The sequence below is a fragment of the Myodes glareolus genome, chromosome 17 (genome assembly GCF_982192425.1).
Source record: "Myodes glareolus chromosome 17, mMyoGla1.1, whole genome shotgun sequence".
NCBI lineage: Eukaryota > Metazoa > Chordata > Mammalia > Rodentia > Cricetidae > Myodes > Myodes glareolus.
In genome coordinates this window covers 66,567,821-66,589,936 of record NC_142042.1, presented here as the reverse complement: position 1 = coordinate 66,589,936, position 22,116 = coordinate 66,567,821, and the positions used below count along the sequence as shown (strand labels likewise).

Genomic DNA, 22,116 nt, shown 5'->3' with positions numbered 1-22,116 from the left:
TTCCACCTGGGGTAGGTCATTTGGGTTCAAAGCCAGCGCCTGTCCGTTGGAACCTGAGTCTGCCAGGATTTGGGGAGCAGTGAGACTGCGCGGGAGGGATGTGTCTGAAAGGCGACTGGCTCACGGTGGGAAGGGGCGTGTCTGGACCGCCCCCAGGCCCACGGGGAACTCGCACAGCCTCTGACGATCGTGCACCCCACACTGCTGCTGGGCCAGCTCCGGCGGCCTTAGCAGCACTTCGGAGGAGTGGCGTGGCGAGGCCCAGCCTTCCTGGGTGCGGCGTGTGGGCCCTTCCCAGTTTCCCCTCCCTACGGCTCTCGGTGGTGGCGACCCATTGGAGTTCCGTTTCCGGTTGCTGTGGCCGCGGGCGGGCGGTGAGTCTGGAGCAGGCGTGCAGTTTGTGCTCTGGCTCTGCGCCTCCCCCTTGGCGTGTCTAGGGCTTGCTGCAGTTCGGGGGTGCTGCGCTGCCCCTGACTCCCCTCCGGGCGATGGTGCGGCCTGAGGACGCTTCCATCCCCCGCCGACGCTGACTCGGGTCCCCCAATCCATGGCCGCCTCGGCGCCGCCCCCACCGGACAAGCTGGAGGGAGGCAGCGGCCCCGCACCGCCCCCCGCGCCGCCCAGCACCGGGAGGAAGCAGGGCAAGGCCGGTGAGAGCGCAGAGAGGGACGGGGGCTGTCGAGGCCCAGGACCCTGGAACCTCGGATGGAAGGGTTGGGGGATGGGAAGGTTGCCTAGGGACCTGGAGGTAGCCTCAGGTGAGAAGGATTAGTGATTGAGAGCAGGTGTCACAGATCACTTCAGGTTTTGGAGCCAGGTATCTTTGATTTCAAGGAAGATGTGGGATGTAGCTGAGAGTGTAGTCAAACTGGTCATTTTTCATATTTCACCCCTGTTTCTTAAATAAGTAAGCAAGTGTACGTGGAAGTTAGAGTCTGGAGAGTGGCTGGGAGGAAGGAGACAGTAGAACCCTCAGGAAAGCTTGCCTCCGTCTGCCTATTGCTGCTCTTCCAGGTCTGCAAATGAAGAGCCCTGAAAAGAAACGAAGAAAGTCCAACACTCAGGTAAAGGGGGATCCGTGGTGGGCTTATCCCCTGGAAGCCCCTCCTACTTTGTTGGGGTGGCTACCTGGCTACCCTTTTGTGCTTTCCACCAGGTGAGGGGAAAAAAAAGCCGAAATACTTTTTTCTCGTTCCCTCTTGGGTCCTGGTTCTGTCTGGTGACAGCAAACCTGGCCTTTTCCCTTTTTGAGACAAAGCCTCATGTATCCCGAACTGACTTAAGATTTGCTGTGTAGCCGAGGATGGCTGAACCTATGATCCTCCTGCTTTCCCTTCCAAAGTGGTGGGATTACAGATGTAATCACCATGCTGGTTTTCTGCAGTGCTGGGGACCCAAGGGACAAGTGCTAGGTGCCCTTAGAGGCCAGAAGAGGGGGGGTCAGAGTCCCCAGAACTGGAGGTACAGGCAGTTGTGAGCTGCCGCATGGGTGCTGGGAACAGAACCCAGAGTCTCTGCAAGTGCTCTAAATCTGTGAGCCATCTCTCCAGCCTGTGCTTTTCCTTGTTTGGAACAAGGTGCCCATCTTGGCGCTGATCTCTTAGCACACCTGCTTCAACCTCCCAAGTGCTGACATTAGTGGCTTGTCTCACCAGGGCCGGCTTGCTGGGTCTTTCCTAAGCGTCATAATGCTACAGTGCTTTAACAGTTAGTTGTTGTAAAAGTTGAGAGATAGGAGGCTTTTAAAAGTTAAATATTCAGTACTGAGTGCTTGCCTAGGTAGCTTGCACAAAGCCCCAGGTTCAAGCCTGAGCATCTCATAAACCAGACAGTGGTTCGTGTCTGTCCCAGTACTTCAAAGATTGAGGCAGGAGCATGGGGATAATGAGACTTCCAAGATTATCCTCAGTTACAAACTGAGCTTGAGTGCAACCTGAGTTTTATATAAGACACTATCTCAAAGGAAGAAAAAATTAATTAACTGCTTTGGGGTCAGACTTGAGTTTCGATGTGATTTTTGTCTGTATTTTTATTTTTTTGGTTTTTCAAGACAGGGTTTCTCTGTAGCTTTGGAGCCTGTCCTGGAACTAGCTCTTGTAGACCAGGCTGGCCTCGAACTCACAGAGATCTGCCTGCCTCTACCTTCCAAGTGCTGGGATTAAAGGCTTGCGCCACTACCGCCCGGCATACTTTTCTATTTTTTATTATGTTTAATTTTATGTATGCACACGAGTTTCTGTGTATGTCTGCGTGTGTGCTGAAAGGAGTCAGAGATGCGATTCTTCTGTGGTTGGATTTGGAGGCCGTTGACCCCTCCAACATGGGGGCTAGGTATCAAACTCATGCTCTTGACCACTGAGCTGTTTCTGCAGCCCTATTTGCCTGGGTTTTGCTTTATTTTTGTAAAAACAGTGCTGTTGTGCCGTGGGTTCAGCCTTCCACCCTCTGCCATGTTCTGAGGAGAGCTTGTTAGGTGTGCGGTGCTCTCCCAGCTCCGTTCTGCGGCTCACATCTTCCTCCTGTTCTCACTAGGGTCCTGCTTACTCACATCTGACGGAGTTCGCGCCACCCCCGACTCCCATGGTGGATCATCTGGTTGCTTCTAACCCGTTTGAAGATGACTTCGGAGCCCCTAAGGTGGGGGGTGCAGGCCCTCCATTCCTTGGCAGCCCTGTGCCCTTTGGGGGCTTTCGTGTCCAGGGGGGCATGGCAGGCCAGGTACCCCCAGGCTATGGCACTGGAGGAGGCGGGGGTCCCCAGCCACTTCGTCGACAGCCCCCTCCTTTCCCTCCTAACCCTATGGGCCCAGCTTTCAATATGCCTCCTCAGGGCCCTGGCTATCCACCACCAGGCAACATGAACTTTCCCAGTCAACCCTTCAATCAGTCTCTGGGCCAGAACTTCAGCCCCCCTGGTGGGCAGATGATGCCAGGCCCAGTGGGGGGATTTGGTCCCATGATCTCGCCCACCATGGCACAGCCTCCTAGAGGGGATCTGGGTCCTCCTCTCCCCCAACGCTTTGCCCAGCCTGGAGCACCCTTTGGTCCTTCTCTTCAGAGACCTGGTCAGGGGCTACCCAGCCTGCCTCCCAACACCAGTCCCTTTCCTGGTCCAGACCCTGGTTTTCCTGGCCCGAGTGGTGAGGACGGGGGAAAGCCCTTGAATCCACCTGCCCCCACTGCCTTTCCCCAGGAGCCCCATTCAGGCTCCCCGGCTGCAGCTGTTAACGGGAACCAGCCTAGCTTCCCCCCCAGCAGCAGCGGTCGGGGTGGTGGCACTCCAGATGCCAACAGCCTAGCACCCCCTGGCAAAGCAGGTGGAGGCTCAGGGCCCCAGCCTCCCCCGGGCCTGGTATACCCTTGTGGTGCCTGTCGGAGCGAGGTGAACGATGACCAGGATGCCATTTTGTGCGAGGCCTCCTGCCAGAAGTGGTTTCACCGCGAGTGCACCGGCATGACGGAGAGCGCCTACGGGCTGCTAACCACCGAGGCCTCTGCTGTCTGGGCCTGTGATCTCTGCCTGAAGACCAAGGAGATCCAGTCCGTCTACATCCGAGAGGGCATGGGGCAGTTGGTGGCTGCTAACGATGGGTGACTCCATGCGGTGACCTGGGGGAATGCACATTGCTCACCATGCTCTTGCAGAGGAATTACGTGGCTCTTGCTCCTCGCTTTCCACTGGCTTTCCATCCCCATGAAGCAGAAACATACAGTTCCTGAAGCAGAAGAGGAACTGACGTGGGCAGGCAGAGGAGCCCAGAGTGCTTGCTTTTCTGGGAACTGCTGCATTGAGACCCTTCAGAGATCCAGGGAGCTAAAGCCCTGCCAAGCAGAGCCCTTCCTAGCGTCCAGCTGGAGGCTGCAAGAGAGGAAAGGGGCTGGAGGAAGTTCCAGGTGACAAAGATGTCCTGTGTGCAGATGACTCTAACACCCGTGCCTATGATACCTATGTAGCCCCACAGCTCCAGCGTAGCCTTTGGAGTCACATGTTCAAGGTTTCATCTCTGGTCCCTTTTATGGGTTCTGGAAACAACTGGGGATTTCTGTCTTTTTCTGTCCTTCCCTTTGCTTCCTCTGGACCCATCTTAACTCCTTTCCACAGAGTATCAGATACCCTGAAGAAGCAGAGTTCTGACTTGAGCATTGCTTGTCTGGGGGGGGGTCAAGACTGTAGATAAAAGATGCTGAGACGATCTCTTCCTCACCAAAGTCACTGGTCCTTTCTCAGCTTCTCTGCTTGTCTCTCTCAGTGACCGTGTTGTCAAAAGTTGGGATGTGTGGTCTGACTGGCCCCAGAGTGTTGGAGGTCTGGACTGGAGACGTACCCGCTTCTTCCCTGCCTATCTGCTGCATAATATGATAGTGTTGTTCTTCAACTCTTGGTGCCCTCGTTTCCTTTGTCTCAGGGGAAAGTTTGGAAAGGCATGAAGCCCTTATACCTCGTTCATTCCCTGATGAAACGATCCAGCTGAGGCCCTGCCGTGGCTTTGGGGGCTGGGGGCAGGCGGTAGGATCCTCAGAGTCGTGATACTGAAAGCTAAAAGAACCTGAACTTTTCTGCTTTGCTCTTTTTTATCCTGTGATATCGTCTGGGCCTGGTGATCCAGCAACTAGGCTTGGTTTATTTTTATTTTTGTAGGATTCCCCGCCAGTGATGGACCTGGGGCCTGATCAGGAGCCCTCTTAGCTTCTCTTAACCTCTTTCCACTTAGCCCATGTGCCCATTCCTCATATGGGTGAGGCAAGCAAGCTAGGCTGTGGCCCTTTTGGGAGACATCTCAGTGCCCAGCACTCAGCACTTCTCATGTTGCCTGCACATGGAAAGAAAGAGAAGACACTGTTGGAGTTGACAGCCTTTGAAGAGGAAGAAGGTGGACCTGCTTTTTACTCTGTGGCCCCCAACTCCTAAACTTCTGTGGCAGCCTCTCTGCTCAACAGTGTTGTGTTGTGGTTCTGTTTGCCCCTATTACCTGTTGCTACTTTTGTGTTGTCTCCATGGTTTGTAAAATGCTCCTGGGGAGGGAGGGTCCATCCCCCTGTTCCTCTGCTACTTTTTGGAAGAAAGGGGGTTGGCAGATGGGGTTACAAATCTTTTTTATATGGTTGGACTAATAAAATGACTTGAAAATCCTTTGTTTGCCGCTCCACCCGTGTGTCACTGCTAGGAGGGTCCAGGAGGACCAGGTGGTCCCTGCTCTCCACCACCTCTCAGCTGCCCTACCATACACTGCTAAATTGAGGAGGTCCCCAGTCTCCCTGCTGCACCCTGTGTCCTTGATGTGGGTGCCCTTGCTTTTGGAGCAGTGCTTGGGCTAGGCTGGAAGGCAGGGTTGGAGCCCTGGATCCACAGCCTTCAGACTGGTTATTTTGGGGGCACAGTGGGAGTCAGAGCAGCAGGTGAGAACACTGTTAGGATGAAGAACACGTGTTGGTCTTGCAGAGGAGTTCCCAGCACTCGATGGCAACCATCTAGTTCCAGAGGATCCAATACTACAGACACGCAGGCAAAACATAACATTTAAAAAATGCTTAAATGTTTCATATTCCATGCTGGAGATCACAGTGCTCCACCACTAAGTCCCATTCAGTCCTGAATTTAATCTGAATGCTTTTATGCTCCAGTTCTTCCATTGGTTTTGTTTGGGTTGGGTTTGGGATTTGTTGAAGCAGTCTTGTTCTGTAGCCCAGGCTGACCTTCATGACCTTCATCCGCCTGCTTAAAGTCTCCCCAGTGCTCGAATTATAGCACAGCCTCCTTTCTATTTATTCCGTTGTCTTTGTATGATGTGTTGAGGGCAGGCACCTGCACAGTACGCTGGTAGAAGCTTTACCCACATCCCACTAGCCTAAGCCATCCACTGGCTACCTACCTTCCTTTGTTATTTGACTGTTTGTAGCCCAGCTGGCCTGGAACTCACTATGCAGATCTGGCTCATCTCGAACTCCACCTGTCTCGGCTTCCCAAGAGCTGGGGTTAAGGGCGTGCACTACCACGCTTGGCCGTCCTCCATTTTCAAAGCAGTGACACCCTCAGCCTGCCGGCAGGAGGGCTATTTCTAAACCCACAACTTGCACCGGACCCCATCCCCCATTCTACAGCTGTCTCTGTCTGTCCTGGAGCCAACATGGCACCTGGTTCTTGCTATCTCATCATCAGTACCTTTCAGTTTTAGGTCTTCCTACTAGACACTAAACATTTCGAAAAGAGGGGAGGTCCCCGCCAAAAAGGTTTTAGTTTGTTGGGGACCACAGTCGCCCACCAAGAGATAAACCGAGGGGGTAGAACTGCGTAGATCTTCTTTCCCCTCCCTTGGAGATCAAGTTCAGCTTTTATTGGTCAAAAGTTCCCCCCACTTCCCAACCCCCGCGGGGAAGGCGACTTTTCACTGGTCAAACACCAACCACGTGACTGTCCTCTTTTTTTTTTTTTTTTCTTCCTGGACTGGAAACCTGGGGAGGTCACCGCAAGTTAAGCTGAAGACTGAACGAGAGCTGGGTCAGGTAAAGCCCTAGGTGGGATGGGCCGGCAGACCCCCACTTTATCCCCAGATAAAGAAGGAAGGCAGAGCTGTATAAAAGGAATGGGCACCCCCGGCGTCCACACGCTGCCTAACCCAGGACCTAGGGGCGGGGAAGGAGGGAGACAGATGATTCTGAAGCAGGAACTCAGGCAAGTTCTTGTGGTCCCAGGTCCTTCCCTTTAAAGGTCAGAGAAGGCTGCTAACCAGACTTCAGGGCGTTGTGTAGAGGAGGAGCGCTCCCCCTTAGTTGTTTTATCGAGACAGCACAAGTCAGCGACAAGACTGACGCTTTTGTTGATTCCTGCCTGAGTGAAAAGGGAGAGTAGGGAGTGGATTTCTTTCCTAGAGGTCAAAGACTAAGATCCCTGAGAACTCTCAACTGGGAAGGGTGGCAGCTAAGCAGCGGCACAGTTTCTTAGAGGGCTTCCCAATGCATGTACTGGCCTACGAGAGCAGAGATGCGTTTTGGTATTGGGGTTTGGGACCCTGAGTGAGGGGTTCCAGGAAGTCCCCTGCTTAGGTTTCAGAAGGTTTGTCTTGTTGACCCAAATACCATACCGTTGCAGGTTTCCATGGAGACAGTGGGTCTGACATCACCCTGGTTGCCATGGTGCTTAGTTCTGGAGGACCTGAGCAGGCTGTAAACAGCCAGGGATAAACAGGGACTTCTGCTCAAGCTGCTGCCACTTCCTTCCTGTGGCCACCTGTTAACAGTCACACACAGCAACCAGGACTGGGACATGTCAGGACGTAGAGGGAGGGGCTGAGAACAAAAAGCTGAACAAGGTTGGCTGTGTGGACGTCACTAGAAGGGAGGCATGGGGAGGTTGTTCTTTGGGACCTGGTATAGGGAAATCACTGCAAGCATCCCATCTCCTGGTGGGATGGGTGCCAGTGTCCAGGAGCATTGAGAAAGGCACCATTAGATGTCCTCTACCTGTCTTGAACTTGAATCTTTGAGAAAGGCACCATTAGATGTCCTCTACCTGTCTTGAATTTGAATCTTGACTAGCAAGAGCTGCAGAAGCATATAAGGTCATCTCGAAGGACTTAAAGCCAGCAGGAGTAGCTAGGGAGCCTTTGGCTGGTTTTGAAGGGAGAACTCCAGACCCCCTCACCCCATCTTCCCTTCTCAGTGTTCCAGGACAGTCGCTTTCACATTCCGCCTTTTCTGCTGCTGGGGAGGCAGTTACTATCTGTCTCTGACCACCGACCAGGACTCTGTGGCTCAGCTTGTCTGTCATTCTGTCCTCATTTCTGATCCCTGTTGCAACTCCCTAGCCTAAGGGCACAGTTTACTTTATGCTGGGATTTGGAAGTGGGCGTGTGTGTGTGTGTGTGTGTGTGTGTGTGTGTGTGTGATCCCTTAACCCCAGCTGCCCTCCAAACTGATTAGCAAGGGACAGGACAGAGTCCCAGACCCCTGCTCCTTTTTGTTGCAAATTTGAATGTGATTTATGGATGGTAATTGTTACAAATCCTCCTTCTCCTCAGTGGCTTTCAAGATCCCTGAGATCAGACTCTGATCAGAATTTAAGGTGGAGAGAAAGTGAAAAGGAAGGTGACCAAATGTAATCCAGGTGGATGTAGCTCTCCCAGACCTGTAGTGTTAGAAAGCTTCCTGCCTGGTCGTGCCTGCCCCCCCCCACTTCAGCAATCTTAGCTGAGCCCACAGACAGTGCTGAGAGCCCCTAAAGCAGTGGCTCTCGATCTTTGCGACCCTTTAACACAGGTCCTTATGTTGTAGTGACCCCTAGGTGACTGTAATTTTGCAAATGTTATGAAACGTAATGTAAATATCTGATACAGCGGTTGTGATCCACGAGTTGAGAACTACTTACTGCCCTAAACCGAAGGAATGAAAGCAGGGAGGATTGATGTAGATAGATACCGAGACACCTGGGCCGTAAGAAGGCTAGTCAGTCAGCCTCTCTGAGATTCCTCGCCTCTGACCAGAACACCAGAGTTTGGACTTTTCAGTCCTTTGACCTCTTTGACCTTTCAAGGTCAGTGCTGTTTCCCAAGACCCCGTGGATCCTTAAGAGGCAGTTTCCTGTGGTTTCTAGCAAGGCGAATACTGCCAGGAAAGTCTGGCATGGGCAGAAGAACTGAACTGACCTGGGTTTTGGAGGCAATTGCCCAACTTTTGATGCCTTGGTCTTCCTCCCTCACGGGAACTCCCTCCTCAGCCCTCCTCCTTTTAAATTTTACGTGTTTATTTTTGAGATTTATTTTTATTTTATGTGTATTGGTGTCTCGCCTGCGTGTCTGTGAGGGTGTCAGATCCCCTGGAACCAGAGTTACAGATACTTGTGAGCTGTCGTGTGGGTCCAAGAGCAACCAGTGCTCTTAACCACTGAGCCATCTCCCCAGCCCGGAACTCCCATTCTCAAGAGAGCTTTTCTCTGCAGGTGGCCACTCTAGCAACCCTGGACCTCCACAACTATGACCTCTTCCTGCCCAGACTCAGATAATAGCTGGGTCCTTACTGGCTCTGAGGTAGGAACAGTGGGCCTGGGAACTACATGAGAGGGGGGACTCTGGCAGGGTAGGCTGCTTTGACCTGCAGGAATAAAGGTCCTGAATGGTGAGGTGCTGAGTGCGAGGACCGGGGACTGAGGAATAAGGCAAAAGCAATACCTGGGACTAGGAGGTCTTGTACAAGCTGATGCGCTCTGCCATGTGACTTATTAAAAAGTACAGCATCTTACTATTTACAGGGGAAAATGGCCATGGTCAACAAAAAGCTAAATCAGACAATGTTAGCAAAGAACACAGGATACCTCAGCCTTAGGACTGGTAGCCACAGTCTAGGGGGATGAATTGGGTCCCAAGACCTTGATTCCTTCAAGGCTCTGGCTTCAGCCCTAGACCAGTCTTACCAAGTCTGCTCATAGCTATAAAACTAAAGTTTCCTTTGTCCTTTCATCAGGACCTCTGAGACAGTCCTGAGTTGGTTTGGCTCCCGGCACTGCTTTCTGGATCTGTCCTGTTTTATTGGTACCCATGGTCATTTGCATTGCCTCTGTTGGCTCTTATGGGGCTCCAGTGGCAGAGAGGAGACCTGGCACAGAGCTCTGGTGTTGGGGCTTGGGCCATACCTGGGAAGAAGGAACCAGATGGATAAGCTGAGAGAGAGGCCGGCAAGAGTAAGGTCACGAGGTGACAGAGGGGAGCCATGTTGAGGAGACTGAAGAGCTTTGGGATAAGGACCTGCCATAATCCATGTCAAAATGCTGCAGACTAGAGCCTAGGAACCCCAGAAGGGGGTGATTAGGCATCAGGTAGTGTCTTAGGGTTGCTGTGGTTGTGATGAAACACCATGACCAAAGCAACTTGGGGACAAAAGGGTTTATTTCAGCTTATACTTCAGGTAGCTGGGTGGGAGCAGGGACAGTGCTTCCAAAGCTCTTGCAGCCTTTCAGGTGGCAGGAAATCAGAGGGCTCCTAATGCCACCAAAAAGGGAGGAGGGCTGGTGGGTTGGGGACTAGAAGCTAGAGAGGTATGATGAGGATTGTGTCAGTGGGATCTCAGAGACTTCCTTAGGACCCCTAGAAGGACCTAGGCATGGTGGAGCAAGCTGTGGTCTCACTACTTGGGAGCTGGAGGCAGGAGTTCAGGATTATCCTTTGGCTAAATAGCAAGGATAGCAAATGAAACCTTGTATCAATAGCAAGGATAGCAAATGAAACCTTGTATCAATAAATTAACTAAAAATAAATAACAATAAAAGACAATAGCTAGAGAGGACACAGAACTCCATTTAGATATGTTGAGTTTGAGGTGCTCTTTAGGAGCTCAACTGGGGTTGAGGAGTTGACCTCAATAATGACCCTGGAGCCCAGCACAAGGACCAGTGCTCACTGGCAGGGACTGAAATAAGCTCTGTGGCTGGGCGGTGGTGGCACACACCTTTAATCCCAGCAGAGGCAGAGGCAGGAGGGTGGATCTCTGTGAGTTCGAGACCAGCCTGGTCAATAAGAGTTTGTTTCCAGGACAGGCTCCAAAGCTACAGAGAAACCCTGTCTCGAAAAACCAAGAGAGAAAGAGAGAGAGAGAGAGAGAGAGAGAGAGAGAGAGAGAGAGAGAGAGAGAGAGAGAAATAGGCTCTGTGCTCAATCAACCCTGGTCTCCTGTCATAGTGCCTTTGCTGACATCTGGGGAGACCTGGGCCAGGTTTCACCTGTCCACGCTCCACAAAAAACCAGAATTGTAATCCTTGCCTTGCAGGGGTGACCCTGTGAAAACTGTGACTTACAAAGAAATATACTGAGGTCAAAATTATTCTTGAGCCGGGTATGGTGGTGTATACTTTTTAAAAATTATTTATTTTATGTGTATGAGCGACCTGTCTTCCAGCACACCAGAAGAAAGAATCAGATCCCATTACAGATGGTTGTCAGTCACCATGTGGGTGCTGGGAATTGAACTCAGGTCCTCTGGAAGAGCAGTTAGTGCTCTTAACTGCTGAGCCATCTCTCCCATGTGATACATACTTTTAACAGCTCTCAGGAGGCACAGGCAGGTGGCTGTCTGTTTATCTGAGACCTTTCTATCTGTCTGTCTGTCTATCTATCATCTATTCATTTTTGGAGGGTTGGGAGATGGCTCAGTGGGTAAAGCACTTGCCATATAAACCTGAGACCCCGAGTTCAGACCCCCAAACCTGCTAACATTGGACATGGTTTGTAATCTTGGTGCTGCTCCTATGATACAACAGGAGTTGGAAACAGGAGAATCCCTAGAAGCCCAAGGGCCAGCTAGTTTGCAACCAGAGCAGAGGGTAAAGAGATTCATCTCAGAAGAGGTGGAAGTTAAGGGCTGGTTCTCAAGTTTGAGACACAGTCTTGCTGTGTAGCACTGGCTGACCTGAAATTTGCTATGTAGATCAGGCTGGCCTGAAATTTGCAGAGATTCATCTGCCTCTGCCTCCTGAGAGCTGGGATTAAAGGTGCTATAACACCTGGCTGAGGTTGACTTCTTGCCTCTACACTCATACTGTGGTATACATGTGTGCCTGGTGCACACGTCAGTGCAGGCACACACATACAGCAGAGGGAGAGGAGAGAGATTAAAACAAAGAATTATTCCTAGAGGAAGAGCAGAGCCCTAGATGGGGTGCCAAGGAGTTATATGCAGAGAAAAGTTGGCCAAGCTGACTAGTCAAAGCTAAAGGGCCAGGCTGTGAGCCAGCACCATGGGGTCAGGCTGCCTGTGGCGGGGGTGGGGGTGGGGTAATTAGGCTTCTGCCAGTAGCTGTTAGAGATAGCTGTCAGGGCCAATGGGAAAGGGCAGAGAACTCAGAAGATGGATGTGTGGTTGGGCAGAAGTGAGAACAGCTTCGGGGGTGCCAGTGAGAATGTAACTGTACCCCTGGTCTGGGTCTGGATTGGGTTTTTGGCTCGTGGGGAGGGCAGCGCTGATGATAGGGGTAGGGACACCAGGTACCATTAACCTGTCGGACTGCTAATCCCCTGGTCCCAGGGAAACCTGGGTTCTGGAGCAGGGAGGAAGGTTAGGGAGCTGCTGAGTGAAAGAGACACTTTGGATCTAGCTCCAGAGTGGTACAGGCCATAATTTTTGAGGTTCGGTCTGAGGTGTCTGAGGGCTGCTAGCCCCTCGGCTCCATCAGGGCATTGTTCTGATGCCCCAACAAAGTATCCTCCTTCCCAATAGAATTTGCCAGTGGAGACTCTGGGCCCAGAACCCAGGATGGACCCAGAATCTGAAGGAGCCTCCCAGGCCCTTTTGGACCCCTCCAAGGCAGATGACAAAGAACTAGCTGGGACCTTGGATGGAGAAGGTAATAGGGCTTTGTGGAGGGTTGGGTATAAACCATCCTCTGTCTTTGGGGGCTTCCTTTTAGTTGGGGCAAGGGCGATCACTTAGGCTATTTGCTTGCTAATCTTGATTTATGAGCTACCACAGTCCGAAGTGGTTGGGGCCTGTGGGTGCTGCAGGGCCACAGTGGGTTCAGTTTAGGTCTGTGGGCTTTTCTGGGCCTCCTCTTCCGCCACAGGGACACTTTCCCAGAAGGAAGGGCCCCAGAAGGAACTGCCTGAGGAGTCTAAGGCCAAGGTGAGGTACTTCACTGGGGCTGGGAGGACATTGGGGAGAGCACTTCTCATAGCTGTATCCACATCAGGGCACTCTGGGACGTGATGGTGCTGGAACAGAGCCCCCTGGAGACGCACTGGTCCAGGAAGATTTGCAGGAGACTCCCTTGGCAACAAGCCTGGGTCCAGACACACAGGAGCTGGAGAATGAGAGTCCTCCACAGAACCTGCCTGCGAGTCCCAAAGCAGGTCAGTACCCTTCTTGTCTCCTGTTTCCCACCTTTTAGGAAGTATGGGAAGGGGCGGTGGAGGGATGGCTCAGCAGTTGAGAGCACTGGCTGCCCTTCCAGAGGATCTGTGCTCAGTTCCAGCACCCACATGGCAGCTCACAACCATCTGTAACTCCAGTTCTCATGGACCAGATTCCCCATTCTGACTTCCACAGGCATCACATGGTGCACAGAAATACATGCAGGCAAAACATTCATACAGTTGATAAAATAAACACATAAAAAAATTAAAAATAAGCCAGGCGGTGGTGGCACACCTTTAATCCCAGCACTTGGGAGGTAGAGGCAGGCGGATTATATGAGTTCAAGGCCAGCCTGATCTACAGAACAAGTTCCAAAAGTACAGAGAAATCCTGTCTCAAAAAACAAAAACAAAAAAGCAAAAAATAAAAATAACTAGAATGTGTAGGAGAAGGTGCAGGCCTCACTACTGAGTAGTACCCGAGGAGGCCCAGGTCCTGAGCCTGGTACCTTCTCACCCCAGAACACTGAGGCTCAGCGGGGTTAGGCCACCTTAAGACGGTCTGTATCTGATTGAGTCCTCTTTTCTTGGTTCTCAACCTTCCCAGTGCCACCGCTCTTTAGTCCAGTTCCTCGTGTTGTGTGACCCCAGCCATACTTTTCTTTCTTTCTTCTTTTTTTTAAAGATTTATTTATTATGTATGCAACATTCTGCCTACATGTATGCCCCCACGCCAGAGGAGGGCGCCAGATCTCATTACAGATGGTTGTGAACCACCATGTCGTTGCTGGGAATTGAACTCAGGACCTCTGGAAAAGCAGCCAGTGCTCTTAACCACTGAGCCATCTCTCCAGCCCCTACTTTTCTTTTATTTTTAAGACAGGGTTTCTCTGTGTAGCCCTGGCTGTCCTGGATCTCACTCTGTAGACCAGGCAGGCCTCAAACTCACAGAGATCCGCCTGCCTCTGCCTGTCCAGTGCTGGGATTAAAGGTGTGCACCACTACCACCTGGCTATAAAATTACTTTGTTGCTACTTCATAACTGTAATTTTGTTACTATTATGAATCATAATGTAAATATCCGACAGGCAGGCTATCTAATATATGACCCCTGTGAAAAGGTCATTTGACCCCCAAAGGGTTGCAGCCCATGGGTTGAGAAGCACAGTTCTAGAACATACCTTTCATTTCCAGAGGCCTTTGCTTCTGCTGTCTGTGGGAAGGTGGGGGCTCAGGGACTTTGTAAGAAGCTGACTGGACTGAGCCTGAGAACAAATGAGAACACGAGGGATGCAGAAAGACTCACAACTCAGCCGGTCCAGAAGGAGTGGGGGAGGAGCTTAGTCAGGGGGTAGGTAGGGATGAGAGGTTTCAGGGCGGTGGTGGCGCTCACCATTAATCCCAGGACTTGGGAGGCAGAGACAGGTGGATCTCTGTGAGTTCGAGGCCGGCCTGGTCTACACACAAAGAAATCCTGCTTTGAAACTTCCCCTGCTTCCCCCCGAAAAAAAAGAATGCGGGAGAGGCAGGGATGTAGTTGGAGGTTTTGAGCATAGAGCAGGCAGGAGGAAGCTTTGGTGTCAACAGAGAGTGGGGCTAGTCCAAGGTCTGTCCCAGGCAGTGGCAGAGGTGACAGGAGAGGGGAGGAAGAGGTCCGGGCCTGGGGCCGCTGGGGGCAGCTGCAGCAGTCAGGCAGAGACTGTGAAGAGAGAAGACTATGGAGGCCATCAGGTGGAGATGTAGGATGGAGACAGGAGGAGGAAGGTGGCTCTTGTGCTTGTAGACAAAAGGACAGTCTTTTTCCTTTAGACTGGATGGCGCAGTCAGTCAGTACCCAGGCCTAAATGGGCAGTCTTGGTGTGCCTTCCCTGGGACCAGGGCTGGGCTTCCCGTGCCGGCCTCCTCCTCACTGCTCTCCTGTCCCCTTCCCTTCCTCCAGTCTGGAGAGAGTACCACTGCTCCAGCAGCGACGACGACACTGACTTGGATGTCGAGGGTGTGCGGCGAAGGAGGGGCCGGGAGCCCAGCTCAGCCCACCCCGTCCCTGTGGAGGTGGAGGACCAGACCAAGGGCGAGGCTGTAGGAGGCGAGCTGGGCATCTCCCTCAACATGTGTCTCCTGGGGACCCTGGTTCTTCTAGGCCTGGGGATTCTCCTGTTTTCTGGTGAGTAGTACTCCTGGCTAGGGCCTCCGGTCTGCTACCCTGGCCTTTCTTACCTCCTCTTGCTTCCCTGGGGGCCTCATCAGACTGTCTTCATCTTCAGGTACGCTGTTGGAGCCTGAAACTGGTGAGTAGGCAGGTCCTGGCTTGTTCTCTGTGGTGGTGATGGGAGTCTGTATGGGGAGTGCTCCCCAGGTAAACTGTTCAGGAGAGTAGGCAGAGGTCCTGGCTTGTTCTCTGTGGGTGGTGATGGGAGTCTGTATGGGGAGTGCTCCCCAGGTAAGCTGTTCAGGAGAGTAGGCAGAGGTCCTGGCTTGTTCTCTGTGGTGGTGATGGGAGTCTGTATGGGGAGTGCTCCCCAGGTAAGCTGTTCAGGAGAGTAGGCAGAGGTCCTGGCTTGTTCTCTGTGGTGGTGATGGGAGTCTGTATGGGGAGTGCTCCCCAGGTAAGCTGTTCAGGGGAGTAGGCAGAAGTCCTGGCTTGTTCTTTGTGGGTGGTGATGGGAGTCTGTATGGGGAGTGCTCCCCAGGTAAGCTGTTCAGGAGAGTAGGCAGAGGTCCTGGCTTGTTCTTTGTGGGTGGTGATGGGAGTCTGTATGGGGAGTGCTTCTCAGGAAAGCTGTTCAGGACAGTAAGTAGGTCCTGGCTATTTTTGGGTGGTGATGGGAGTCTGTATGGGGAGTGCTCCCCAGGTAAGCTGTTCAGGGTAGTAGGCAGAGGTCCTGGCTTGTTCTCTGTGGGTGGTGATGGGAGTCTGTTTGGGGAGTGCTCCTCAGGTAAGTTGTTCAGGGTTGCATATTATTTCTTGGTTGTTGACCTTGTCAATTGTTCAGGATGACGTTTGTCCCTTTAGCTCAGCAGACGTGTGAGCCATGGTGTGTGTTCATGGAAGGAGGGGTGACTGAGCGAGGTGTGATGGGCTCTGCAGATCATGGGCCTGGATTCAGAGGTTCACTTACCCACAGGGCCCGTGGAAGAAGCAGAGTTACAGGTCTTTCCAGATACCGGGCCGGAGACTGAGTTGGTGGATACTGTGGGGAGCAGGCAGGTATGGATGGGTTTTCCATAGGTGTGCGTGGCCTGGAGGGAGCGGCCTGGGAGATAGCATGAAGTGGCTGCTCTTCTGCCCTCAGGATGAGCTCGAGCAGCTGCAGGCCTCAGTACCAGCAGACAGTGGTCCCAGCCTGCAGAGCATGGGACTCCTGCTGGACAGGCTGGCCAAGGAGAACCAGGATATCCGGCTGCTGCAGGCCCAGCTGCAGGTGGGCCCTGGCAAGAGGGAGGGGGTTCTCTGGCCACCTTTGCTGGAAGGAGTTTTCCCTGCTCGCCTGAGCCTTGAGCCTCACCCTCACCACCATAGTCAGGGTGTAGTCAGGGTGTTTTCTCTGTTTCCCTGCCGCCTGCTGAGGACTGGCAGGGCTGGTGTGCTTGCCTACATGGCAGGTCACCTCTGACTGATGGCTGGGATTTTCCCGGGACATCTGAAGAATGTGCCGTGTGCTAGGGTCAATGGACAGTGCCCGTTCTAGGTGCAGGAGGTGGGAGTGGAGCGAGGAGAGCTAGATGTGGGCTATTGTGGATCTCAAAAGTACGTGCTTGTGTAAGGACGTAGATGCTGGGGTGGAGTTTAACCATCTCAGGAAGTAGCTCAGGTTAGGGGTGGAGAAGAGGGGGAGCCCCTCTGGCTGTCCAAGGCAGCACTGGGGCTCAAATCCAGGGCATTGCAGACAGTAAGCGGTCTCTCTCCCAACAGAACTAGCCCCTGCCCACTCGAATAGAATAGAACTGGGGTAGAAGACATTGTGCCCACTCTAACAAGGACTCCTGTTTCCTTCTGTTCCTAACTACATTCTAGGCTCAGAAAGAAGAGCTTCAGAGCCTGTTGCACCAGCCACAAGGGCTGGAAGAGGAGAATGCCCGACTCCGGGAGGCCCTGGAGCAGGGCAAGACTTCCCATCAGGCCCTAGAGTCAGAACTACAGCAGCTAAGGGCCCGTCTTCAAGGCCTAGAGGCTAACTGTGTCCGGGGTGTAGATGGGGTGTGTCTCAACTGGGGTGGAGGCCCAGGTGACAAAACCACCAAAGAGCAAGGCCACAAGGGGCAGGAGCCAGACCCCAGCTTATCAGAGCAGCATAAGCAGCTAGAAGCTGAAGCCCAGGCCCTAAGGCAGGAGCTGCAAAGGCAGAGGCGGTTGCTGGGTTCTGTGCACCGTGACTTACAGAGGGGCTTGCAGAATGCTGGCCATGGAGCCCCAGCTCACGCTGGCCTGGCTGAACTTGGTCACATGTTGGCCCAGACATTGCAAGACCTAGAGAATTGGGGTCACAACACTGGCATTCCTGCGAACGACTCGGAGGCCTGGTACCAGAAGAAGCCCCACTTCCAGAATTCCAGGGAGTGGAGAAGAAAAGAGAAATGGCATGGTGGGCCGAGGGACCAGAAGGCTGAGCACTGGAAGACTGGGAAGGAGGAGTCTGGCCAGGAGAGGAGGAGGAGCTGGAGGGATGAGGACAGGGAACCAACAAAGGGATGGAAAGAGGACAAACCCAGGGTAGAAGAATTGGGGAACAGAAAAGATGGCAAACGACAGGACCCCAAAGTACACTCTAGAAAAAATGGGAACACCCACTCTGGAGAAAGGCCGAAGCATTCTTGGGAGAAAGACAATAGTGTTGACCCCCTCTCCTCCTGGGCGGAGCTGCTGAGACGGAAGTACCGGCCCCCCCAGGGTTGCTCAGGCATAGCTGACTGTGCTCGGCAGGAGGGCCTGACCTCCTTTGGCACCGAGCTAGCCCCTGTGCGGCAACAGGAGCTGGCCTCTGTGCTGAGAGCATACTTGGCAAGGCTGCCCTGGGCTGGGCAACTGACCAAAGAGCTGCCCCTTTCACCTGCTTACTTTGGAGAAGATGGCATCTTCAGGCATGACCGTCTTCGCTTCCGGGACTTTGTGGATGCCCTGGAGGACAGCCTGGAGGAGGTGGCATTGAAACAGACGGGTGATGATGATGAAGTGGATGACTTTGAGGATTTCATCTTCAGCCACTTCTTTGGCGACAAGGCACTGAAGAAGAGGTGTGGGAATCTTGTGGCTGCGTGTGCATGCGTGCGTGTGTGTGTTTGTGTGTGTGTGTGTGAGCGTGCGTGCGTGTGTGTGTGTGTGTGTGTGTGTGAGTGTGAGTGTGAGGGGGTGGGGAGTGAGGGGGTAAGGGGCAGAGGTTGTTAATAGCTGGGAGGGATTTGAATGCATTGCGACCCTGAATGGTAGAGGTCTCTAGCTGGAGTCCTCTTCATTTCTGATTCCCAGACCTTAGAGAAGTCTTCTAAGATAACTTCCTGTCTTCCCATGAAGGGCTACAGTAGTCCTGAGGGGTCCCCTTTTCCCACTGTGCCTGTACCTACAGGGCCCCTTCCTGTCACCCCCAATGGATCCATCCTGGGAGCACAGGTCTCTCCTTGCAGCTGCCCCAGTTGGCTTTCCCATCTCAGTGGTATTATTTCCTAAAGGCCTTTTCCTGCCTCGTTTCCTGTCTCCCCACAGGTCAAAAAAGAAGGAGAAGCATTCCTGGAACCCCAGAGTTGTGGGGCCCAGGGAAGAGCACAGCCGCCACCCCCACCACTACCACCATGGCTGAGCCCTGCACCTGCTGCAGCAAATGACCTAGGCACACACCCAGCTCAAGATCCCTGGAATTACGTGACCCTAGAGGCTGTGCGCCCACTGTTCAGCCGGTCCTTCTTGGCTCTTTAGTGCCTTTGAATGCCCTTCACAGGAGAGAGCCATGCACTTGGCCCTGCACTGGTACCACTTTTGCTACAAAAAGATCATAAGTTGGTTCTGCTGAACTGTTTGTGCAAATACAGGCAAATGCTAAAGGCCCTGGGTATGGAGTGTATAGGAGCCTGCTGGGGAGTATTCTGTGACTGCCCCCAGGACCGCAGCAGAGCCTGCAACCCTACACTGGAGCCGCTGGTTGGAGACTTAGCTCCAGACTTGCCCTGGGGTTTTGTTAGCTTTGGAGGCAGCTATCCCCAAGCATGAAGTACCTTTTCATCATGCTTCTCTTGTGGCTTTTACCTTCCCGCCTGAACTGCCTCCTGAGGTGGTCTGAGTGCAGGAGACACGGTGCAATTGCCATTCCGGTGGATAGGTACAACCCAGACACTGCGCTCAACCTTCTGTTCTCAGCCTCTCCGCCAGTCCGGCAGGCTCTTTCCCCGTGCTCACCCAACTTTCCCAAGGAGCCTAGCCTTGAGCCCAGCTACCAATTGTCTCACAGTTACCCCGACTGATTCGCTGTGGAACCCGGGGCTCCAATCCAGGCTGGATGACCTTAGATCGGGTCATTCTGGTGTTCTTATCCTCGGGATAAAGACGGCGGGCTGAGGAACAGAATAAATAAAGCACAGAAACAGACACCCTGCTTCTGCCTTCCTTCTTTGGAGCGTGCTTGAAGCGCCCTTGCCTGGTGCCTGGGTGTGCAGAGGTGAGGGAGCCGCTAGGTGGCACTCTGGCCCCACATTCCTTCAGACTTTGCCTTCCTCTTGCCCTGGTCACCACCCCACATCTCAGACCCCTACCCACAGACTAGCTCTCAAGAACTCCCAGAATGCCCCTGGCTATTCTCTAGGAAGTCCCCCAGATTTCTAACCTCTATTCCATTGGCAGCACACTGGGCTACCCTAGGAAATCTCCCAGGGAGCGTGGGACCAGAGGCTTGTGGATAGAGCACAGTTAGGGACTGTAGACTCTAAAAAGAAGTTGTGATTGATCTCTGTATTAGTTAACAATACTGTTTAAAGGCTTGGAAATACACCGACTCGTTCAATTCTGGTGCTAGACAAGACAGGTGGAAATGGAACAAGGCTGGTTCATTCCACAAACATTTGCAAAGTCTGGTAGCTCACCACTGTCTATAAGTCCAGTCCCCAGGGATCCAATGCTCTCTTCTGACCTGGGTACCAGGCACACACATCGAGCACAGACACACATGCAAATAAAACACCCATACACATTTTTAAAAAAAGTCTGTTGTGGCCAGGCAGTGGTGGTGCATGCATTTAATCCCAGCATTTGGGAGGCAGAGGCAGGTGAATTTCTGTGAGTTCAAGGCCAGTCTGATCTACAAAGCAAGTTCCAGGACAGCTAGGACTATTACACAGAGAAACCTTGTCTTGAAAAAAAAAAAAAAGAAAGAAAGAAAAGAAAAGTCTGTTGTTTATTGTATCAGAACCAGTGAGGCCCTAGGAATACAGACCCTTTAATATGAATATAATCTGCAGCAGCAAGAACTTTGGTTAGATTTAAGAAGGAACCTTACCTTACACAGGTTAGTAGTGATGTTGGCTGGGCCTTCAAGAAGGAGCCTTCTGTTTGTAAGGTGGTGATTGGATTCCATGCCTGTCTGGACCACTGTTCCCCAGGAGGAAGTCAGGGTTAGCCCCACCTCTCTGGACCACTGTCCCCAGGAGGAAGTTAGGGTTAGCCCCGCCTCTCTGGACCACTGTCCCCCCCCCCCAGGAGGAAGTCAGGGTCAGCCCCGCCTCTCTGGACCACTGTCTCTCAGAAGGAAGTCAGGGTTAGCCCCACCTCTCTGGACCACTGTCTCTCAGGAGGAAGTCAGGGTTAGCCCCGCCTCTCTGGACCACTGTCCCCCCCCCCCAGGAGGAAGTCAGGGTTAGCCCCGCCTCTCTGGACCACTGTCTCTCAGGAGGAAGTCAGGGTTAGCCCTGCTAATGCTGCTCACCTGCAGGTGCCTAAACAGCTGAGATAACCCGGGTGGCTGGGTGGGAGCTCAAGGCTAGAGGCAGGCCAGATTCCTTGTCTGCCAGGGTGCTGGGCCTAGAGGTGGGGATCCACAGGTCTCTGGTTTCCTAGAAGTGTTGGTTTTCCTAGAGGCTCTCTGGCCTCGTTTCCATGGTAAGGGCTTATTCCTGCTGGATAACAGTGGTTAAGAGCACCGACTGCTCTTCCAGAGGGACCCGAGTTCAATTCCCAGCGCCCACATGGCAGCTTACAACTGTCTGTAATTCCTGTTCCAGGGGATCCAACATCTCACACAGACATACATGCAGACAAAAACACCAATGTACATAAAATACAAATAAATAAATTTAAAAAACACACACATAGAGTCTGGGAACTCTTACGCCCCTTGCTCTTCCTACACACCCAGGCCTTTAGAAGTGGAACTGCAGGGTCCGAAGCTGCCAAGTTAGGAAGAAAAGGGGAGCCATCAACCCAGTGGGGTTTTGGGGACAGCCCCCCTTTCTGTCACCTCCACAACCCACAGCAACACTGAAGCTGACCACAAGATCCCTGACTCTGGGGTCAGTGTGTGGCGATGGAGTGTTAAGAAGGGTTGGAGGGAATGCTGGCCCTGCCCCTTCCCACTGCTGGCCTAGGTGACCCTGGAAGCAGAGTCACTGGATTCTGCCACTGGTCCCTGCTGCCTCTCTAGGGTCTGGGCTGGGTGTTTGGCTTGGCTTTCGGTTCTTTCTCTAGGAGTTTCTTTGGAGGGGATTGATGCTTTCAGAGTGGCTCTGGGAGCCTTGTGGGGGTGTCACTGGAGTTGAAGGTAGTCTTGGGCCTCACCCCTCTTCTCTCCACTCCCTTCTCTTCTCCACCCTTCCCCCTTCTCTTCTCTTTGGCGCTAACCCAGGGCTCCTTGTATGTCAGCTGGAGGCTCCATCATTGAGAGCACCTCTTGCAGGTTTTATTTTGAGACAGCTATTACTGTATATCCCTGGCTGGCTTCAATCTTTCAATCCTCCTGCCTCTGGTGCTTGAGTTGCTGGGACTGGTCGTACACTGCCACGTCCTTTCCGGGGCCTTCTACTCCTGAGTGAAAAACTTATTTTTCCTTTCGCCGGTCCCCAAAGCTGCTTCCCTGGGGGCCACAATCTGTCATTTCCCTCTTCTTCTCCCCCTGTGTCCCAGGTTCCCCACTTGTCCTCTGCCCAGCCTTTTACCAACTATGGCCTGCTTCTCTGCCTCCTGCCCCCTCAGGCCCCACCCTTTCCACCCTCCACCTGTGATTGGATGACAAGCGGGGGTGGGGGGCTGAGTCACCTCTGTCGTGTCTGTCTGTCCCTGTCAGCTCCTGAGAGAGTTAGGAAAGCAGTATGTT

The 22,116-nt window shown here is 52.9% G+C and overlaps 2 protein-coding genes across 6 annotated transcripts; both read left to right on the top strand.

The window, feature by feature from the left end:
* The first annotated feature begins 71 nt into the window (after positions 1 to 71).
* On the top strand, positions 72 to 5,129 carry Pygo2 (pygopus family PHD finger 2). 3 transcript variants are annotated; one of them, XM_048455567.3, is made up of 3 exons: positions 72 to 374; positions 1,015 to 1,064; positions 2,533 to 5,129. In XM_048455567.3, the coding sequence occupies exons 2-3, from the start codon at positions 1,023 to 1,025 to the stop codon at positions 3,592 to 3,594; spliced, it is 1,104 nt and encodes a 367-aa protein (XP_048311524.1). In that variant the 5' UTR covers positions 72 to 374; positions 1,015 to 1,022; the 3' UTR covers positions 3,595 to 5,129. The 3 variants fall into 3 exon arrangements, with proteins under 3 accessions (XP_048311524.1, XP_048311513.1, XP_048311517.1); XM_048455556.3 differs by having other exon boundaries at positions 72 to 650; XM_048455560.3 differs by lacking the exon at positions 72 to 374 and adding an exon at positions 677 to 758.
* Positions 5,130 to 6,377: 1,248 nt separating this feature from the next.
* Pbxip1 (PBX homeobox interacting protein 1) lies at positions 6,378 to 19,403 on the top strand. 3 transcript variants are annotated; one of them, XM_048455516.3, is made up of 11 exons: positions 6,378 to 6,500; positions 8,932 to 9,019; positions 12,198 to 12,324; positions 12,541 to 12,599; positions 12,667 to 12,826; positions 14,769 to 14,993; positions 15,094 to 15,117; positions 15,955 to 16,037; positions 16,123 to 16,251; positions 16,845 to 18,061; positions 18,528 to 19,403. In XM_048455516.3, exons 2-11 carry the CDS (start codon positions 8,966 to 8,968, stop codon positions 18,619 to 18,621), a joined length of 2,172 nt encoding a protein of 723 aa, XP_048311473.3. In that variant the 5' UTR covers positions 6,378 to 6,500; positions 8,932 to 8,965; the 3' UTR covers positions 18,622 to 19,403. The 3 variants fall into 3 exon arrangements, with proteins under 3 accessions (XP_048311473.3, XP_048311491.3, XP_087753464.1); XM_087897338.1 differs by lacking the exon at positions 6,378 to 6,500 and adding an exon at positions 7,284 to 7,306; XM_048455534.3 differs by lacking the exon at positions 15,094 to 15,117.
* The last annotated feature ends 2,713 nt before the right edge of the window (positions 19,404 to 22,116 follow it).

Excerpts from the sequence above, each read along its gene's own strand:
- Pygo2 (XM_048455556.3), top strand. The coding sequence starts at position 548 with ATGGCCGCCTCGGCGCCGCCCCCACCGGACAAGCTGGAGGGAGGCAGC. Across the intron at positions 651-1,014 it reads GAGGAAGCAGGGCAAGGCCG|GTCTGCAAATGAAGAGCCCT; the intron begins GTGAGAGCGCAG and ends CTGCTCTTCCAG. Across the intron at positions 1,065-2,532 it reads GAAGAAAGTCCAACACTCAG|GGTCCTGCTTACTCACATCT; the intron begins GTAAAGGGGGAT and ends TGTTCTCACTAG.
- Pbxip1 (XM_048455516.3), top strand. The coding sequence starts at position 8,966 with ATGACCTCTTCCTGCCCAGACTCAGATAATAGCTGGGTCCTTACTGGC. Across the intron at positions 12,600-12,666 it reads CTGAGGAGTCTAAGGCCAAG|GGCACTCTGGGACGTGATGG; the intron begins GTGAGGTACTTC and ends TATCCACATCAG. Across the intron at positions 15,118-15,954 it reads GCTGTTGGAGCCTGAAACTG|GGCCCGTGGAAGAAGCAGAG; the intron begins GTGAGTAGGCAG and ends ACTTACCCACAG.